The sequence below is a fragment of the Hippichthys cyanospilos genome, chromosome 6, assembly GCF_059441005.1.
Source record: "Hippichthys cyanospilos isolate Australia breed blue-spotted pipefish chromosome 6, RoL_Hcya_1.0, whole genome shotgun sequence".
Classification (NCBI taxonomy): Eukaryota; Metazoa; Chordata; class Actinopteri; order Syngnathiformes; family Syngnathidae; genus Hippichthys; species Hippichthys cyanospilos.
In genome coordinates this window covers 8,457,874-8,471,901 of record NC_142374.1, presented here as the reverse complement: position 1 = coordinate 8,471,901, position 14,028 = coordinate 8,457,874, and the positions used below count along the sequence as shown (strand labels likewise).

At 39.1% G+C, this 14,028-nt stretch overlaps 1 protein-coding gene across 1 annotated transcript; it reads left to right on the top strand.

The window, feature by feature from the left end:
* Positions 1-3,696: 3,696 nt before the first annotated feature.
* th (tyrosine hydroxylase) lies at positions 3,697-12,842 on the top strand. The gene is made up of 13 exons (XM_088416468.1): positions 3,697-3,876; positions 4,374-4,577; positions 4,667-4,841; positions 5,977-6,065; positions 6,167-6,234; positions 6,347-6,397; positions 7,203-7,348; positions 7,435-7,570; positions 10,117-10,186; positions 10,556-10,612; positions 10,695-10,790; positions 11,235-11,368; positions 12,146-12,842. The coding sequence occupies exons 1-13, from the start codon at positions 3,793-3,795 to the stop codon at positions 12,303-12,305; spliced, it is 1,470 nt and encodes a 489-aa protein (XP_088272594.1). The 5' UTR covers positions 3,697-3,792; the 3' UTR covers positions 12,306-12,842.
* Positions 12,843-14,028: the final 1,186 nt, after the last annotated feature.

The following is a 14,028-nucleotide window of genomic DNA, read 5'->3' as shown; positions in this document are numbered from 1 at the left end:
TGAGAAATTGCTTTTTTTTTATGCTCACACCTGACTTTTTGAGTAGAGATTGAACAAATGGTTTTGTTCATTTCAATTCTGATCTGAGAAATGTACAAACGTGACAGAGAAAACTGCAAAAGGGCAATATTTGTGTATCCATTTCTCATCAGCAACATGAGGTGTTGTGATGCTAAACTCAAAGGTAACCTACGTTGTCCAGCTGCCCTGCACAAAAAGAAGCGAGGAGGATGATGGATAATAGCCCAGCTGGTCCCGTTAGGTGCAATTAACCCGTCTGAGGTCCCACAATTATGCAGGCGAAAGCTGACACTTACAATGCCACAATACAGCCACTGAATCAATGCATAATTGTAATAATTATCATCCCGGTGTCATTTGCAAGTACCTCCAAAACTTAGAAAAATAAGATAGTTGGATAAAAACAAAGGGATGAAGGGTGGAAAGACGTCACTTCACAATCCTGACAAAAGTTACTCTCGTAACTGGATGAACAATGGCTGGGGCTTGCTGCAAATGACTCTGCCTGATAATGACTCATTACTTTGGATTCTACAGCATTCACAGTATTTCATTATCCATCTGTCCGCATGTCCGTCCGTCCATCCATCCATCCATCCATCCATCCATCCATCCATCCATCCATCCATCCATCCATCCATCCATCTAATCGACCATCTTCTCCAAGTGAATGACTGTTTTGGATAGAACTCAGGTTTGTATTTTTTTCACGTCCTCAACTATGCAGTTGAGATGTTTTACTTTGCAAATATTATATGTTGAGGCAGAACCATTTGAATACTTAGCCGATCTTTTTTTTTTCTAATGCATCAATTCTCATCACTTTAAGTGTCTCAAGTCAATAGTTAGATGAAAATAGACTGAGTAAATAGTCATTTTAGAATTGAACATTTAGTGCCATTAACATTCTTAACCCACATACAAGCATAGAAACAAATTATTTGTTGTTAATAGCCTCTAAATGAGAACAAAACAAACAAAAAAATTGGGATGACGGGATGTTTGACAACTGTTTCAAACCTAAAGTTTTGTGTAAATTGTACAACCCTGAGGGCATATTCTACTTTAAAGGCATGACATCTGTTCTCATTCTCTTTAGTTTGTAGTACAGCCATGGTGGAGGTCTTTCCTCTACTTAGTGCTAGTCTCCTTTTATGTGACCTTAATGTGAATGCATAAAATGCAAAGTTTTTGTGATTGGAGCAATATTAAATAATCTGCAGTCTCAATAATCTGTGTTGACACAGAAAAACATGTAATAGGGGAGAGAAAAGGTAAATCCGTTTTCTTTCATTTTCATTACCTTTAGCTGTATTACCCCACCTCTTACAAACCAAATAGAATAGAATAGAATAGAATAGAATAGAATAGAATAGAATAGAATAGAATGTCTTTATTGCCTCTATACTAGCGTGTCACAAAATTGGAGATCTGAAGACCTAAGCACTGCTTTACCTGTGTGTGCTGCTATCCTATAGCTCTATATACATACAATAATGACTGTAACAAAAAACGTTTAACATTAAAAAGCATTTAAGAACAAAACAAAAAACACATACAATATAACACATAACATAAAAGTGTGACATTCCCACATATACCTTGTTGTTAATGCAGTAATTGACGAAAGAGGAGAGATTCAAAGTCTTCGTCCATATAAAATGATGACATTTTTTACTTTCCACAGGTAAATTTATGCATATAAATGACATTTGGCAGACTGGTAGTTTCATTTATTATTACCTATGATATTCTTTGGTACCAATATTTCTATCCAGGAAATGAAGCATCTCATTGACTGAAGCCTTGCCTCTCGCAGAGTGCCTCCCTCGTCCTTTTTATGACGTTGTTCGAAAGCCGTTCAGACATGAAAAATCCATTGATCGATCTTCTTGACCGCTTGTCCTCATGAGGGTTATGGGGCGCTGCAGCCTATCCGCCCAGAGTGAATGATGAAGCCAAAAAGAGGTGTTTTACAGAATGAACTGGAGTGCCAACAAAGCGAAATACATTTCAAGAGACCACACACACCTGTTCCTTGAATCAAATCGGTCTTAACAGGAAACAAGTACTCATAACAATAGTGAATCATGTGCTGCAAGGTCGATTGTCCGGCGGTGTGCTCCCAAATGCACATTTTCACCACTTGGACATTTTTTTACATACATTTGTCACTAATATATAAAATGATTCTCAATCCCCGTTCATATCGCACATATGCATGCTATGCATGACAATCTTGCACCGAGTGGGCTTGGCCACTCTGATTGATCAATAATCATTACGTTGCTGGTGTACTTCTCGACTGTTGATTTAATCTGGATTTACCTGCTTACATGCTCATGCAGAGAAACATAACCTCCTCTCCCCCGAAAGCAGCAGCTATGGCGTGAATAATTATGCCTAACTGCGAATAAATGTCAAGCGGCACATTCTTTTGTTTTTCATAAAATAGCACTTTCAGCAAAAGGTCAAAATGATGAAAAAAAGAAAGCTTTAATTATCCCTTCATGTGGTAATTAAACTCACATATTCACACTTAAACATTTTAGTTACCACTATGCTAAAAATGTGAAGACTGTGATTGTTATTATGATGCTCATTTCATCAATGTTTTGTAATTTACGATTTATGTTTAAGAAAAAAAAACTCTCTCATGTCAATAGGTGTCTTATTTTGGACGATTTTGGGAGCTTTATTTTGGTCCTTGCAACTGCTTTGGGCAATAAAGTATCTGCTGTTTAGCCCTATAATAAATTATACAGTAGTTAGTCCAGACCCGTCACTACCATTCCTCATCAGAAACTTCTTGTGATGGAAATTCAGTATATGTCACATTCTTGTGACCAGCCTATTTGATATTTTAACCTTCACCCTCGTTCTGTGTGCCGCAAGAAGGGGGCAAAGTTGTCTTGTGCCCGAGGCAATAGTAGCACCGGTTGACTCAGGTTGGACAAGAAGCGTCTGTATGCACTAAGTCACACTTGCCTCCTCTGCACCCTTGCAAGGTTGCAGTCACGGTAGCATTTGACCAGAGGTCTGCAGATAATCTTTTTACCTCTGCTTGCCCATGGGCAACGTACATCACTTTGCAATCACGTTAAGCAGCTAAATCCTCAGCCAAAAGCAATAGGCTACAAATCCATGTGATGCGCTTGTTGCTGAGGTAAGACAGAGACAGAACTAACCTGAACAGTGTCCAATATGGGTGTATGTGTGTTTTCTCCCCCTCCGCAATGAAATCTAATTTTGAGGAGATGTACAAATTGGATTGAGCTGATAGAGTGACTACATTTTCCAGTGTCCCCTCCTTCCCCAAAGCACCCACTCTTCCTTATATCTGAGGTAAATGCTTTGATGATTGTGTGACTGCGGGGCATCTGCATATTAGTCATCAGTGAGAGATTTTATAACTAACAATTATGAACATAATTATAGTTGTACAATTGTGGTGAATGCAAATAAAGATGATTCTAATATGAGCACTGTACAGTGGCAGTTACAATCCTGACGAGTTGCAAATAGAATATGTTTGCGTTCAAATTTATTTAGTGCACACTGGTGGTGTGTCTTGATTGATTAGAACAGAATTGACCTTAGTTTGACGTCAGACTCGGTAAACAATTGAGCGTATAAAAAGAAGAACGCTTCTGTCTTGAGGGGGGAAAGAAACGCAGCGGAAGGCACACTCAGACGCATACATTTACTTGTCGCACCCCACCTCGTTCTTTGACTTGAAAAAAAAAACGAGAAGAGAGAACACCTGAAAAGATGCCACTTTCGAGCAGCTCCACATCCTCGTCCAAAAGCATCCGCAGAGCAGCATCTGAGCTGGAAAGGTCGGACTCCGTTACGGTAGGAAGAAAATAAACTTTTGAAACGATTTCACACATCTGCATAAGGATGTTCAAAATATCAGTATTTGAGGAGGAACAGCAAGGTATGTTGTGCGTTGTTAGGTGGTCACTTCGCACCACTCAATTATGCGCACTTTTAAAAAATAATGGTGGGGGAAAAATCCACAGACAATCATATAAATAAAGGTATTTTCGAACTAAATATTGGAGAGACTAATCTACTTGATTTGACTTTTTTTCATAATAGCCTTCGCGTTTTTCGCCCGTGTATTTCACATTTTTGGCATCACGAATGAACATATACCTATTTATTAGGGCGCATTAAAAGACTATCTACCCTAAGAAATTGTTTCAATATAACTGCGTGTGCAAGTTTTGCACGCGTTTGAGAAGTTGGTCAATTTCGCCCACCAATTTTGTGTCGGCAACATTCACTAATTAATATACTTAAATAACAGATATTTCCACGTAACATTTAAACTTCTTTGGAAATAGTCGCAACGCTTCCTGGGACGACGGCAGAGCTTGATCGATGACGCACGGAAGGAGCGTGAGGCAGCGGCGGCTGCAGCCGAGGCTGCAGAGGCCAGTGAGCAAATCGTATTCGAAGAGGACGATGGGAGAGCCCTTGTCAACCTCTTCTTCACTTTAGCCAGCAACAAGACGCCTGTGCTTTCCAGGACTCTCAAAGTGTTTGAGGTAGGTTCTCCCTCAACTATTTTTTTCCACGAAAACTTTGCCCAATACAGTGGCTGTTGTTAATTGGGTGGTCATTCATTGCGTCTCAGACATTTGAAGCAAAGATTCATCATCTGGAGACGCGGCCGTGCCGCAAGCCTAAAGACAGTTTGCACAGCCTGGAGTACTTCGTACGCTGTGAGGTTCACCTCTCGGACGTCAGCACTCTTATCAGCTCTATCAAAAGAAACGCAGAAGACGTCAAGACGACCAAGGAAGTCAAATGTAAGGCTTTCCATTGCCTTCTTTTCCACACAAAGTCGTTTATAAAATGTAAAACTAGAAAAATAAAGGGAGTTCTCCAAAATGACCAGCTAGATTACAAATGGAATTGTTTTTTATTCCGTGTAGATTAAACATTTATAGCACAACACATATGCTATGCTTTTCATAATTTGTTTTAAATTATTTTATCTTGCATAGATGTATTGATATTTTCCAGAACCCTATAAAATTGTACTTATTCAATATACAATTTTAACTGGTTCCATAACTATAACACACATTTAGAAAGAAAAAAGAAGTCTGACTCGGTCATTGCTAAACGGTTTGGTGTGTCAGACTGAGCAAGGAAAGGCTTTACCAAAGACACTCTATTCCCATATCTGCCAATGTAAAGTTTTGACAGAACAATGCATCATTTATTATTATTATTATTATTATTATTATTATTATTATTATTATTATTCCATAAGTTGCATTCTCAAGGATAAAGGTTCTCAGAAGGAGAACCACGTTAAAATTTGGCAAATCCTAATTAGTTAAACTACACAAACAGTACTAGTTTGTCAGATTTTGTAATCCCAATTCATATTTTGACGCTTTTATTCTTTGAGTCTGTTTCTTGTGCAAGAAACACTTGAGTAAATTAATTCTCTTTCGCCAGGGTGTTTTTTTTTTATGTTGGTTGTATGTATAGCCCGTACATGCACCGTGAGGACAGAAGATACTTAATTGTTTATTGAGGCTTGGAGAGGAAATGTTGAAATGTTTCCAGTAGTAGAGAGTTTCACAATATATATCTTTAAAATTCAAAATTAAAACTGATAATAAAAAGAAGATAACCTCTACATGCATCACATCAGGTGCAAGCATGTCTGACTGCATTGTCACTTTAAAAAAAACCTTCATCCATCCATCCATCCATTCATCCATCCATCCATCCATCCATACATTCATTATAATAGAAATGTTGTATACAGTTATTATATGCACTGACCATAAAAAGATGCCACTTTGAACTGTCATGTATTCCCCTCAGAACCACCTTTTTTGTTCTTCATTCATGACACTGCATCGACTATGAAATTGCTTTTATTGTTATTGCATCCAAATATCTGAATCTGACCTTTTCTTCCAGTTCACTGGTTTCCAAAGAAAATAGCAGACTTGGATAAATGTCACCATCTGATCACCAAATATGATCCAGACTTGGATCACGATCATCCTGTAAGTCAAGACCTTGCATGACAAACGCAGGGAAAAATGATTCTTAATGCCATTTGCCAAGAAAATGAGATCAGTTTTTCTGATGAATTTGATTTGAATAGGGCTTTACAGACCCAGTCTACAGAGAGCGAAGGAAAATGATTGGAGACATTGCCTTTGGATACAGACAGTAAGAAACGTCTAATTCGTGGTTGACTGCCTCCTGAAATAACCTATATTTAAAGTACAAAATGAACAAAAGATGTTCGTGATGATAAAAGTATGCATTTTTTTATTCACAGTGGAGAGCCAATTCCCAGGGTGGAATATACCGACGAGGAAATAGGCACTTGGTGAGGCCTGTGTTATATACTTATTTTAAACCATGTTTCAATAAAATGCATGAATGTCATTGGAATGTCAGCTGTAACTATTCCAAAGACATTCCTGTTGTTTTGATGTGTTCACTCGCTTCTCACCAAAAGTGCGATACTGTGACTGTGGACTGTGTGACATGTCTTTCATGGCTTTTTGGTGCATTATTTACAGATGAAAAACACTATCAAAGCAGTCCATTAGAGTTAGAGACAGCCTGTAATTTGAACAGATTCTCCAGACATGGAGTCAATTTTCTGCTCAGTTCATGCCAAGTTCACGCGCCATGTCCTGAATTGAGAGGTATTGTTGCTATTATGTTTGAACTTGTCATGGGGTCCAAAACAATATTCTAAAAGAAGTCAAGTGACAGCACACTACCCAAATATGAAAAAAAACAAAAACAAAACAACAATCCAGTTTTACTCTGCTTGATTGAAGTGGTCAGTCAAGTGAAGGAGCTGGAAGACTTAAAAAAAAAACAAAAAAAACACGACTTACCCAAAATATGTTATTGCTTAATTACAATGGATAATATTTGTGCAAAAAGTTTGACCAAATATGGCATGGGAAAGAAAATGTGGCTGCATCCGTCAGTAAAGCGCTACTTTTCTTTACTTTTGCCTTACATACTGAAATGATTAGGCAATAGAACAAATGGACTTTCACATCTCCAAAGAAAGGTATGAGACTGAATATTGACCGAAAATAAATGACAACACAACATCAAGCCAGACTGTGTTTTCGTGTGAAGACATTATACAAGCCTCCCTCTCGTGCCAGGAGGGAAGTCTACTCCACGCTGAGGGATTTGTACGCCACGCACGCCTGCAGCGAATACCTTGAGTCCTTCCGTCTCCTGGAAAGGCATTGTGGGTACAGTCCCAACAACATTCCCCAGCTTGAAGATGTGTCACGCTTCCTGAGAGGTAAAGATGAAGCAGCAGATAATTGAAAAATACATCAGAGATGTGATGCGTTTTGTGATTATTACACTTCTCCCCCAAACACACAGAGCGCACTGGCTTTCTGCTACGCCCAGTGGCAGGTCTCCTCTCAGCTCGAGATTTCTTGGCCAGTTTGGCGTTCCGGGTGTTTCAGTGCACCCAGTACATCAGACATGGCTCCGCTCCTATGCATTCCCCAGAACCGTGAGTATATCTTTGGACAGTGGCGTAAAAGCATGGTGATGGGCCCCAAACGCCTTGCCCTTAACATAAGGATTATACATTAACATAAGGATTTTTTGCAGGCCTCCAATCTTAATATTGTGTAGATTAAATATTACACATACCACAAAAAATATTCCAATATATTTTAGTAGGGGTGCTCAATGTGTCTGGCTGGTTTGCTGATCCCAGCCATTTTTGGGCAGTAGTTGGGGGATACCCTGGTCTGGTTGCCAGCCAATCGAAGGACATGCAGGGACAAACAACCATTCAAAATCACACCTAAGGGCAATTTGGCATGCCCAATACACTTACCATGCATGCTTTTGGAATATGGGAGGAGACCTGAGTGCTTTTAGTTACTTATTGCAACAAGAAGCTTCCACTTAGAATTATCATCCCATAGATGACAGAGGGGCGAGTCAAAACACACCTGGCCTGCACTCACTTGGCTGTGCCTCCATGTAATTGAGCAACCAAAGGCTAATTGGGAGAGAGAAGTAATTTGTTAATTAGAGCGGCGTCTAATGTGCAATTTAAACACAGAAGAAACACGACATAAACATAGAGCATTTCTGTGAAGAATGGTTGGCAGCTCCTTAAAAACAAAACAAAACAAAAAAACCCAATGAAAATCAGAATATTGCTCTTGAATTGCAGCTCGACACAATTATTGAAAATATATACATAATAAAATACCTCATGAAACAGGCATGGACAATAAAGTAGATACCCAAAGAAAATATATCTGACTGGATCTTGCAATCAGGACAGTGATACAAAACACATTTAAAAGCACCCACGAATGTTGAAGAGAAAAGCCTTGTACCAGTCTGAAATGGTCTTCTCTGAGCCCTACTCAAAATCCAATCTTCAAGCCATCTGTAGAAAGCACCCTTTAAACATGACACAAGTAAAGAGGTTTTTGGTGATCCATAAGGGTGAGAGATTCTCTAAGAAACTGTCTGCTACTTCTCTTCCACACATGCAATCTCTAGCTGCATACCATTTTTTTTTGACAATACCAAATTCCTGGTTCTTGATGAACCCAATAGGATTACATGCTACATAATGTCGGAGTTTGATTTCTTTTTTACACTTTAGCACACAAAAAGACCCAATTATGGGTCAAAAAAGGGTCGACTTAATATTTGTGTCATTGTGATCCCAATTTCTGTGTTGTTTTATTTACAACAATCAGTTTTTTTAGACTGAGAAAATAGGATCAAACCAACCAAAATATTGGGCTGTCCTTTTTCGACGCGTATTTGGGTAATATCTAATGTTTTTTAGAGTGCAGTAGATGAAACATTAACTATATCCACAGAACCATATATATATATATATATATATATATATATATATATATATATATATATATATATATATATATATAAATATATATATACAGTGGGCCCCCGGGTTACGAACTTAATCCGTTCAGCGGCTACGCTCGTATCTCGAATTGCTCGTATAGCGGGCAATCCAAACCCATGTTAATTCGTGAGTCAAACCCATGTTAATTCGTGAGTGCGTGCAACGCGCGCAGAAGCCTTAGGTAAAATCATCACGCTGTATACATAAATTAATATTAAGTGACATAATCTACTGTACAGTTGCATTAAATAACAAATACAAAGGATAAATGACTTTTACCTTTGGAAAGACGTGACTTGTGCTGAGTTAAGCAGAGATGAGCAGAGATGAATGCTCTAAGTCAATACGGTAAATCATATATGCTATTGGTCTTACAGTGTCAAAGTAACTTTTTCAGTCAGGGTTTTCTCTACTTCCTTCCATCCCAACCAGCTGTGCCATCAAGCTAGATAAAGGCGTTCGGCCAATAGCATATCGGCATTTCTGTGATTGACGTGTGACGCCGGCCAATAGCATCTCCGTGAGTGAGACCGGGTGACCTTAATCGACCAATAGCATATTGGCGTCTCCTTGACTGACTGATAATTATTCGCACTTTTTTTTAAACGGTTGGAATGTATTGACAATTAATTAAAAAAAAAACACACATTTAAACCAATGACAATTCTTTGTCCTGCAATCGGCACATTTAATTTCATGTCAGCTGTTTTTCCCTTTAGCTGTACAAACACTACACTTAAATGGTAATATATTTAGACACCGTGAGTGAGACAGTCAGTGTGAGATTGTAAGAGCAATAGCGTTCACGTTATCGCCTTAAGTATGTATTAATGATTGTAGATGACGCAACTGCTGAATATATTGACGCAGTTAGGCGAGAACATTTCTACATACTCAATGGCTGGTTTGACGGAATGCTCGCAAGACGAGAGGTTTGCTCGTAAGCGGATGACAAAATTCTCCCTGATCCACGCTCGTAAGGTGGAATGTTCGCAAATCAGGATGCTCGTAAGCAGGGGCTGACTGTATATATATATATATATATATATATATATATATATATATATATATATATATATATATATATGTTTGTCAATTTCTATTTTTCCACTGAATATTAGGGATCAAAGTGAATTTCTTTTTCCATTCAGTGACTGTGTCCATGAGCTTTTGGGCCACGTCCCTATGCTGGCGGACCGCACATTTGCACAGTTCTCCCAGGTACGTTGATTCATGACTACAAACAAAGATAAACGTTTGTTCACAAGTCATAATACTCAAACTTTGTTAAAATGTGCTAAAGATAATGTTAAAGTATATTGCATAATTTTAAAGAAGAGTTTCAGAATCATCATTGTGGTTGCAGTTTGTAGTAGTGTTTGAATGCACTGTGTCACACTGGGAGTGGATTCTATTTTTTGGTTGCTAAATTTAGCCGTAATAACAAAGTCAAATTGTGTTAGTCAGTTAAAGCATAGTTGTTGTTTTTGTTTTTTTAAAGTATACATTAGAGTAAACAATTAGCAATAAATTGAGGTTGGCCAGTTTATGCCTCTCAATATCAAAATATCATTGATTTATTTTCTCTAGAACCTTGGGTTGGCATCACTGGGTGCTTCGGATGAAGATATTGAGAAACTATCTACGGTAAGACCAACAGTGCACATGTAACATCTAATGTGTAAATAACAAATCGTTTATACTGTTTTTGTATTTTATTTTCTTCCAGCTGTACTGGTTCACTGTGGAGTATGGCTTGTGCAAGCAAAATGGTGAAGTGAGGGCTTATGGTGCAGGACTGCTTTCTTCTTACGGAGAACTTGTGGTAGATTCCACTGTATCTGCACTTGATTCAGTCCTTCTCAAATAGTGGGGCGGGTCCCCCCTGGGGGGGGGGGGGGGGAATTGCCGGGGGGGAGCGGGTGACTCCAGGAGATTTTTTTTTTTTTTTTTTTAGGTACTTTGATGCACTTGCATGTTTTTCTGCTTAGAGAAACCTTTTAACCTATATAAATCTTGTTTAAAAAAAAAAGGAGATTTACGTTGCTCTTTCCTTTTGTCAATGTTGAAAAGGATACTGTTTTAGGTATGCTTATACAATTTTTATAGATAATAATGTTATTTATGGTGGGCGTGGCAAGTGGGGGGGGGTGTTTTCTCTTTCCCAGGGGGGGCTTTGCAAAATATAATTGAGAAGCACTGACTTGAGCGCTGACTGAAGATGATGCAGTAGTTAAATCCACCTTGTATTAATTTCCTTTCCACGCAGCACTCTTTATCTGATGAACCGGAGACGAGAGAGTTTGATCCAGAGGCTGCAGCCATGCAGCCCTACCAAGACCAGACCTATCAGCCTGTCTACTTCATTTCGGAGAGTTTTTCAGATGCCAAGGAGAAATTCAGGTAGTGCGGTCTTACTTGGATCTAGACCATTTGCCAGTGCACATTCCGAGGAAGGAAGAAGAGCATCGGAGTAGACACAGACAGAGGGGAGAGAAAAGGGTTATGTAAGGACAAGGTCAGAAAACAGCCATCCAACCCCGGAGGCCACAAACTTTTGTAGGTCAGCCAGAAGACAGCTGTTACCAATGTAGGCCCTCTTACCATAGCAAAATAGCGCCGTTTTATTTGGCGAATTCATCAAATGCTGCCCTGCAAAACAAGTAGCTTTGGCGAGTGTTTTGAGAGTATTTAGTCACACTCCATATGAAAATAGCAGCAAGGGAATGGTTATCAAAATAGAACTGATATGAACAAAAGTACATTGAATATCATTGCATGGAATAGTTGTGGTGTGCACATTTTGTTTTCTATACACATACATAGGGTGCTGTGGGGCCAAGTGAAACATTTGCGCCGCACATTCATCCACCAGTATTTTTTATAACAGATATCCTGTCACGGGTGAGCTGGGGCTAGCTGACTTTGGGAAGGCCTTCATGCACATTTTCATCCGTCGACAATTTAGACTCCTCAATGAACATGCCTGTTTAGGGGAGGGTAAAGAGAAGACACACAAGAACGACATGTAGAAAGTGTAGAAAAGTCCGAACTAAAATTCAAACTCCGAACTTTTGACTGTAAGCCAACAAGCTCCATACGTCACCCCACTGCCGTTCAGAGCTCATATGCTGCTTAATCCTTATTTTCATGGCTCTTTTTATGTTAAACTCAAACCAGGACATTTGTTGCTGGCATCCACCGCCCCTTCTCTGTGAAGTTTGATCCATACACCAGCAGCATCGAAGTCCTGGACAACCCCTTGAAAATTCAAGGAAGCTTGGAAGCTGTGAAGGATGAACTGAAGATGCTGACGGATGCCCTCAGTGTTTTGTCCTGAAAATTCACCATTGCACACCCCACCTTGCTGTTGTTTGCTTCCTCTTCTGCTGTGCTCTGCAACACTGGCTGTGTGACAAGACTTGTGTGTTTGGTGCCACCACTCTGATGCAGTTTAGGATGAAATTGACATCTCTTTGTAGCTGGCCAGAAAAGAATGAAACCACATAAACCTCAACATGTCAACATTTAAGAAGATGTTTCCAAAGATGTTCAGTGCCTCTCCTGAGACAATAGTGGTCATACAGTCTGTTTAAAAAAAAGTGTCATGGTAAAAACAATGTAAACCAAAATCAAAGATATGTAGAAAAGAAAAAAGTATGGCAACGTAAATATATGTTCAGTATCGAATGGGGAATTCTAGACTATATGAAATAAATCATGATTGTATCATCTGTGTCTGCTAAATGAAAAATGCCATATGTGAATTCATTATTTTGCCTAGTATTATTTTAAAATAACTGTCAATGTATTTTTTTCCATTATGTGTTGCAGTGTCAATGGACGATTAGTAAAATAAAGACACAAAGCAATGTCATTGTTGTTTTACAAAAAAATATAATGTAACAGATTCACATTTTATGTTTACTTAAATCTCCAACCAGCATTTTTATATAGTGCTTGCCCTTGTTTGGGTCACAGATAAGAGGAAGTCGATCTCAACTGACTAGGTAAAAGGTGGTATCTATCCTGGACTCGCCACCATTCTATCACAAGGTCCACATAAAGAAATAATTCATCTTAATTATTTTGGTTATAATTCCCAGTGGCCTTTAACATGGGCTATGATAAAGGTGTCTGGTATTTGTTTTACTTTATTCAGTTACATGAGAGGAAAAACTATAAAGAACTCTCAATAAAATGGAACACACCACTGGACACTGCAACCAAGGTATGAAACACATTGCTAATGTGTGCTGCTACACTACTGCCTGCCTCAGTATCAACATTTTTTCCCACATAACTGTCTCACGCTAGCTTATACTGTAGGTGTCTGAATGTATACATCCGTCCTTTTTCTAGACCCACCTGTCCTCACAAGAATCGCAGGCTTGTTGGTGCCTATCCCAGCTGGCTTCGGGCAGTAAGTGGGGGACATCTTTAAACTAGTTGCCAGCCAGTTGCAGGGCACAACATGCCATGCATGTGTAGGGAGGTGTGGGAGGAAGCTGGTGTGCACGGAGAGAACCCACGCGGGCTTGGGAAGAACAAGCAAACTCCACACAGGAAGGCCAGAGAAAGGTGTATTTGAACTCGGGTCCCTGAACCGTGAGGCGGACGTGCTAACCACTGCGTCACCGATCCGCCTTGTCTGAAAGTAACAATCTTAATTATTTTGGTCATACTGTAATTTGCAGTGGCCTTTTGTGTGGTCTATTATAAAGGAGTATGGTAGTGTATTTGACTTTATTCACTTACATGAGAGCGAATTCTAGAAAGACCTCCCAAAAGGAACCAAACAAATGGACACTGTGACCTCAGTTTGAAATGCAATGTTAATGTGTACTGTTAATGTGCAGAAAAAAGGCAACCAACTCCCTGGATCCAGGTCTTAATCACAAGGCACATATAGAGACAGATAACCTTTTCCACTGAACTGAAGCAAACCTGTCCTCAGAGACAAATGTTAAACTTTTTGACCACAAATAATTGGAGTGCAGTAGTTTCTCAAATACTCAAATTCCTCATCGACGTACTTGCATTATATTGGTTTGCCACAGGAG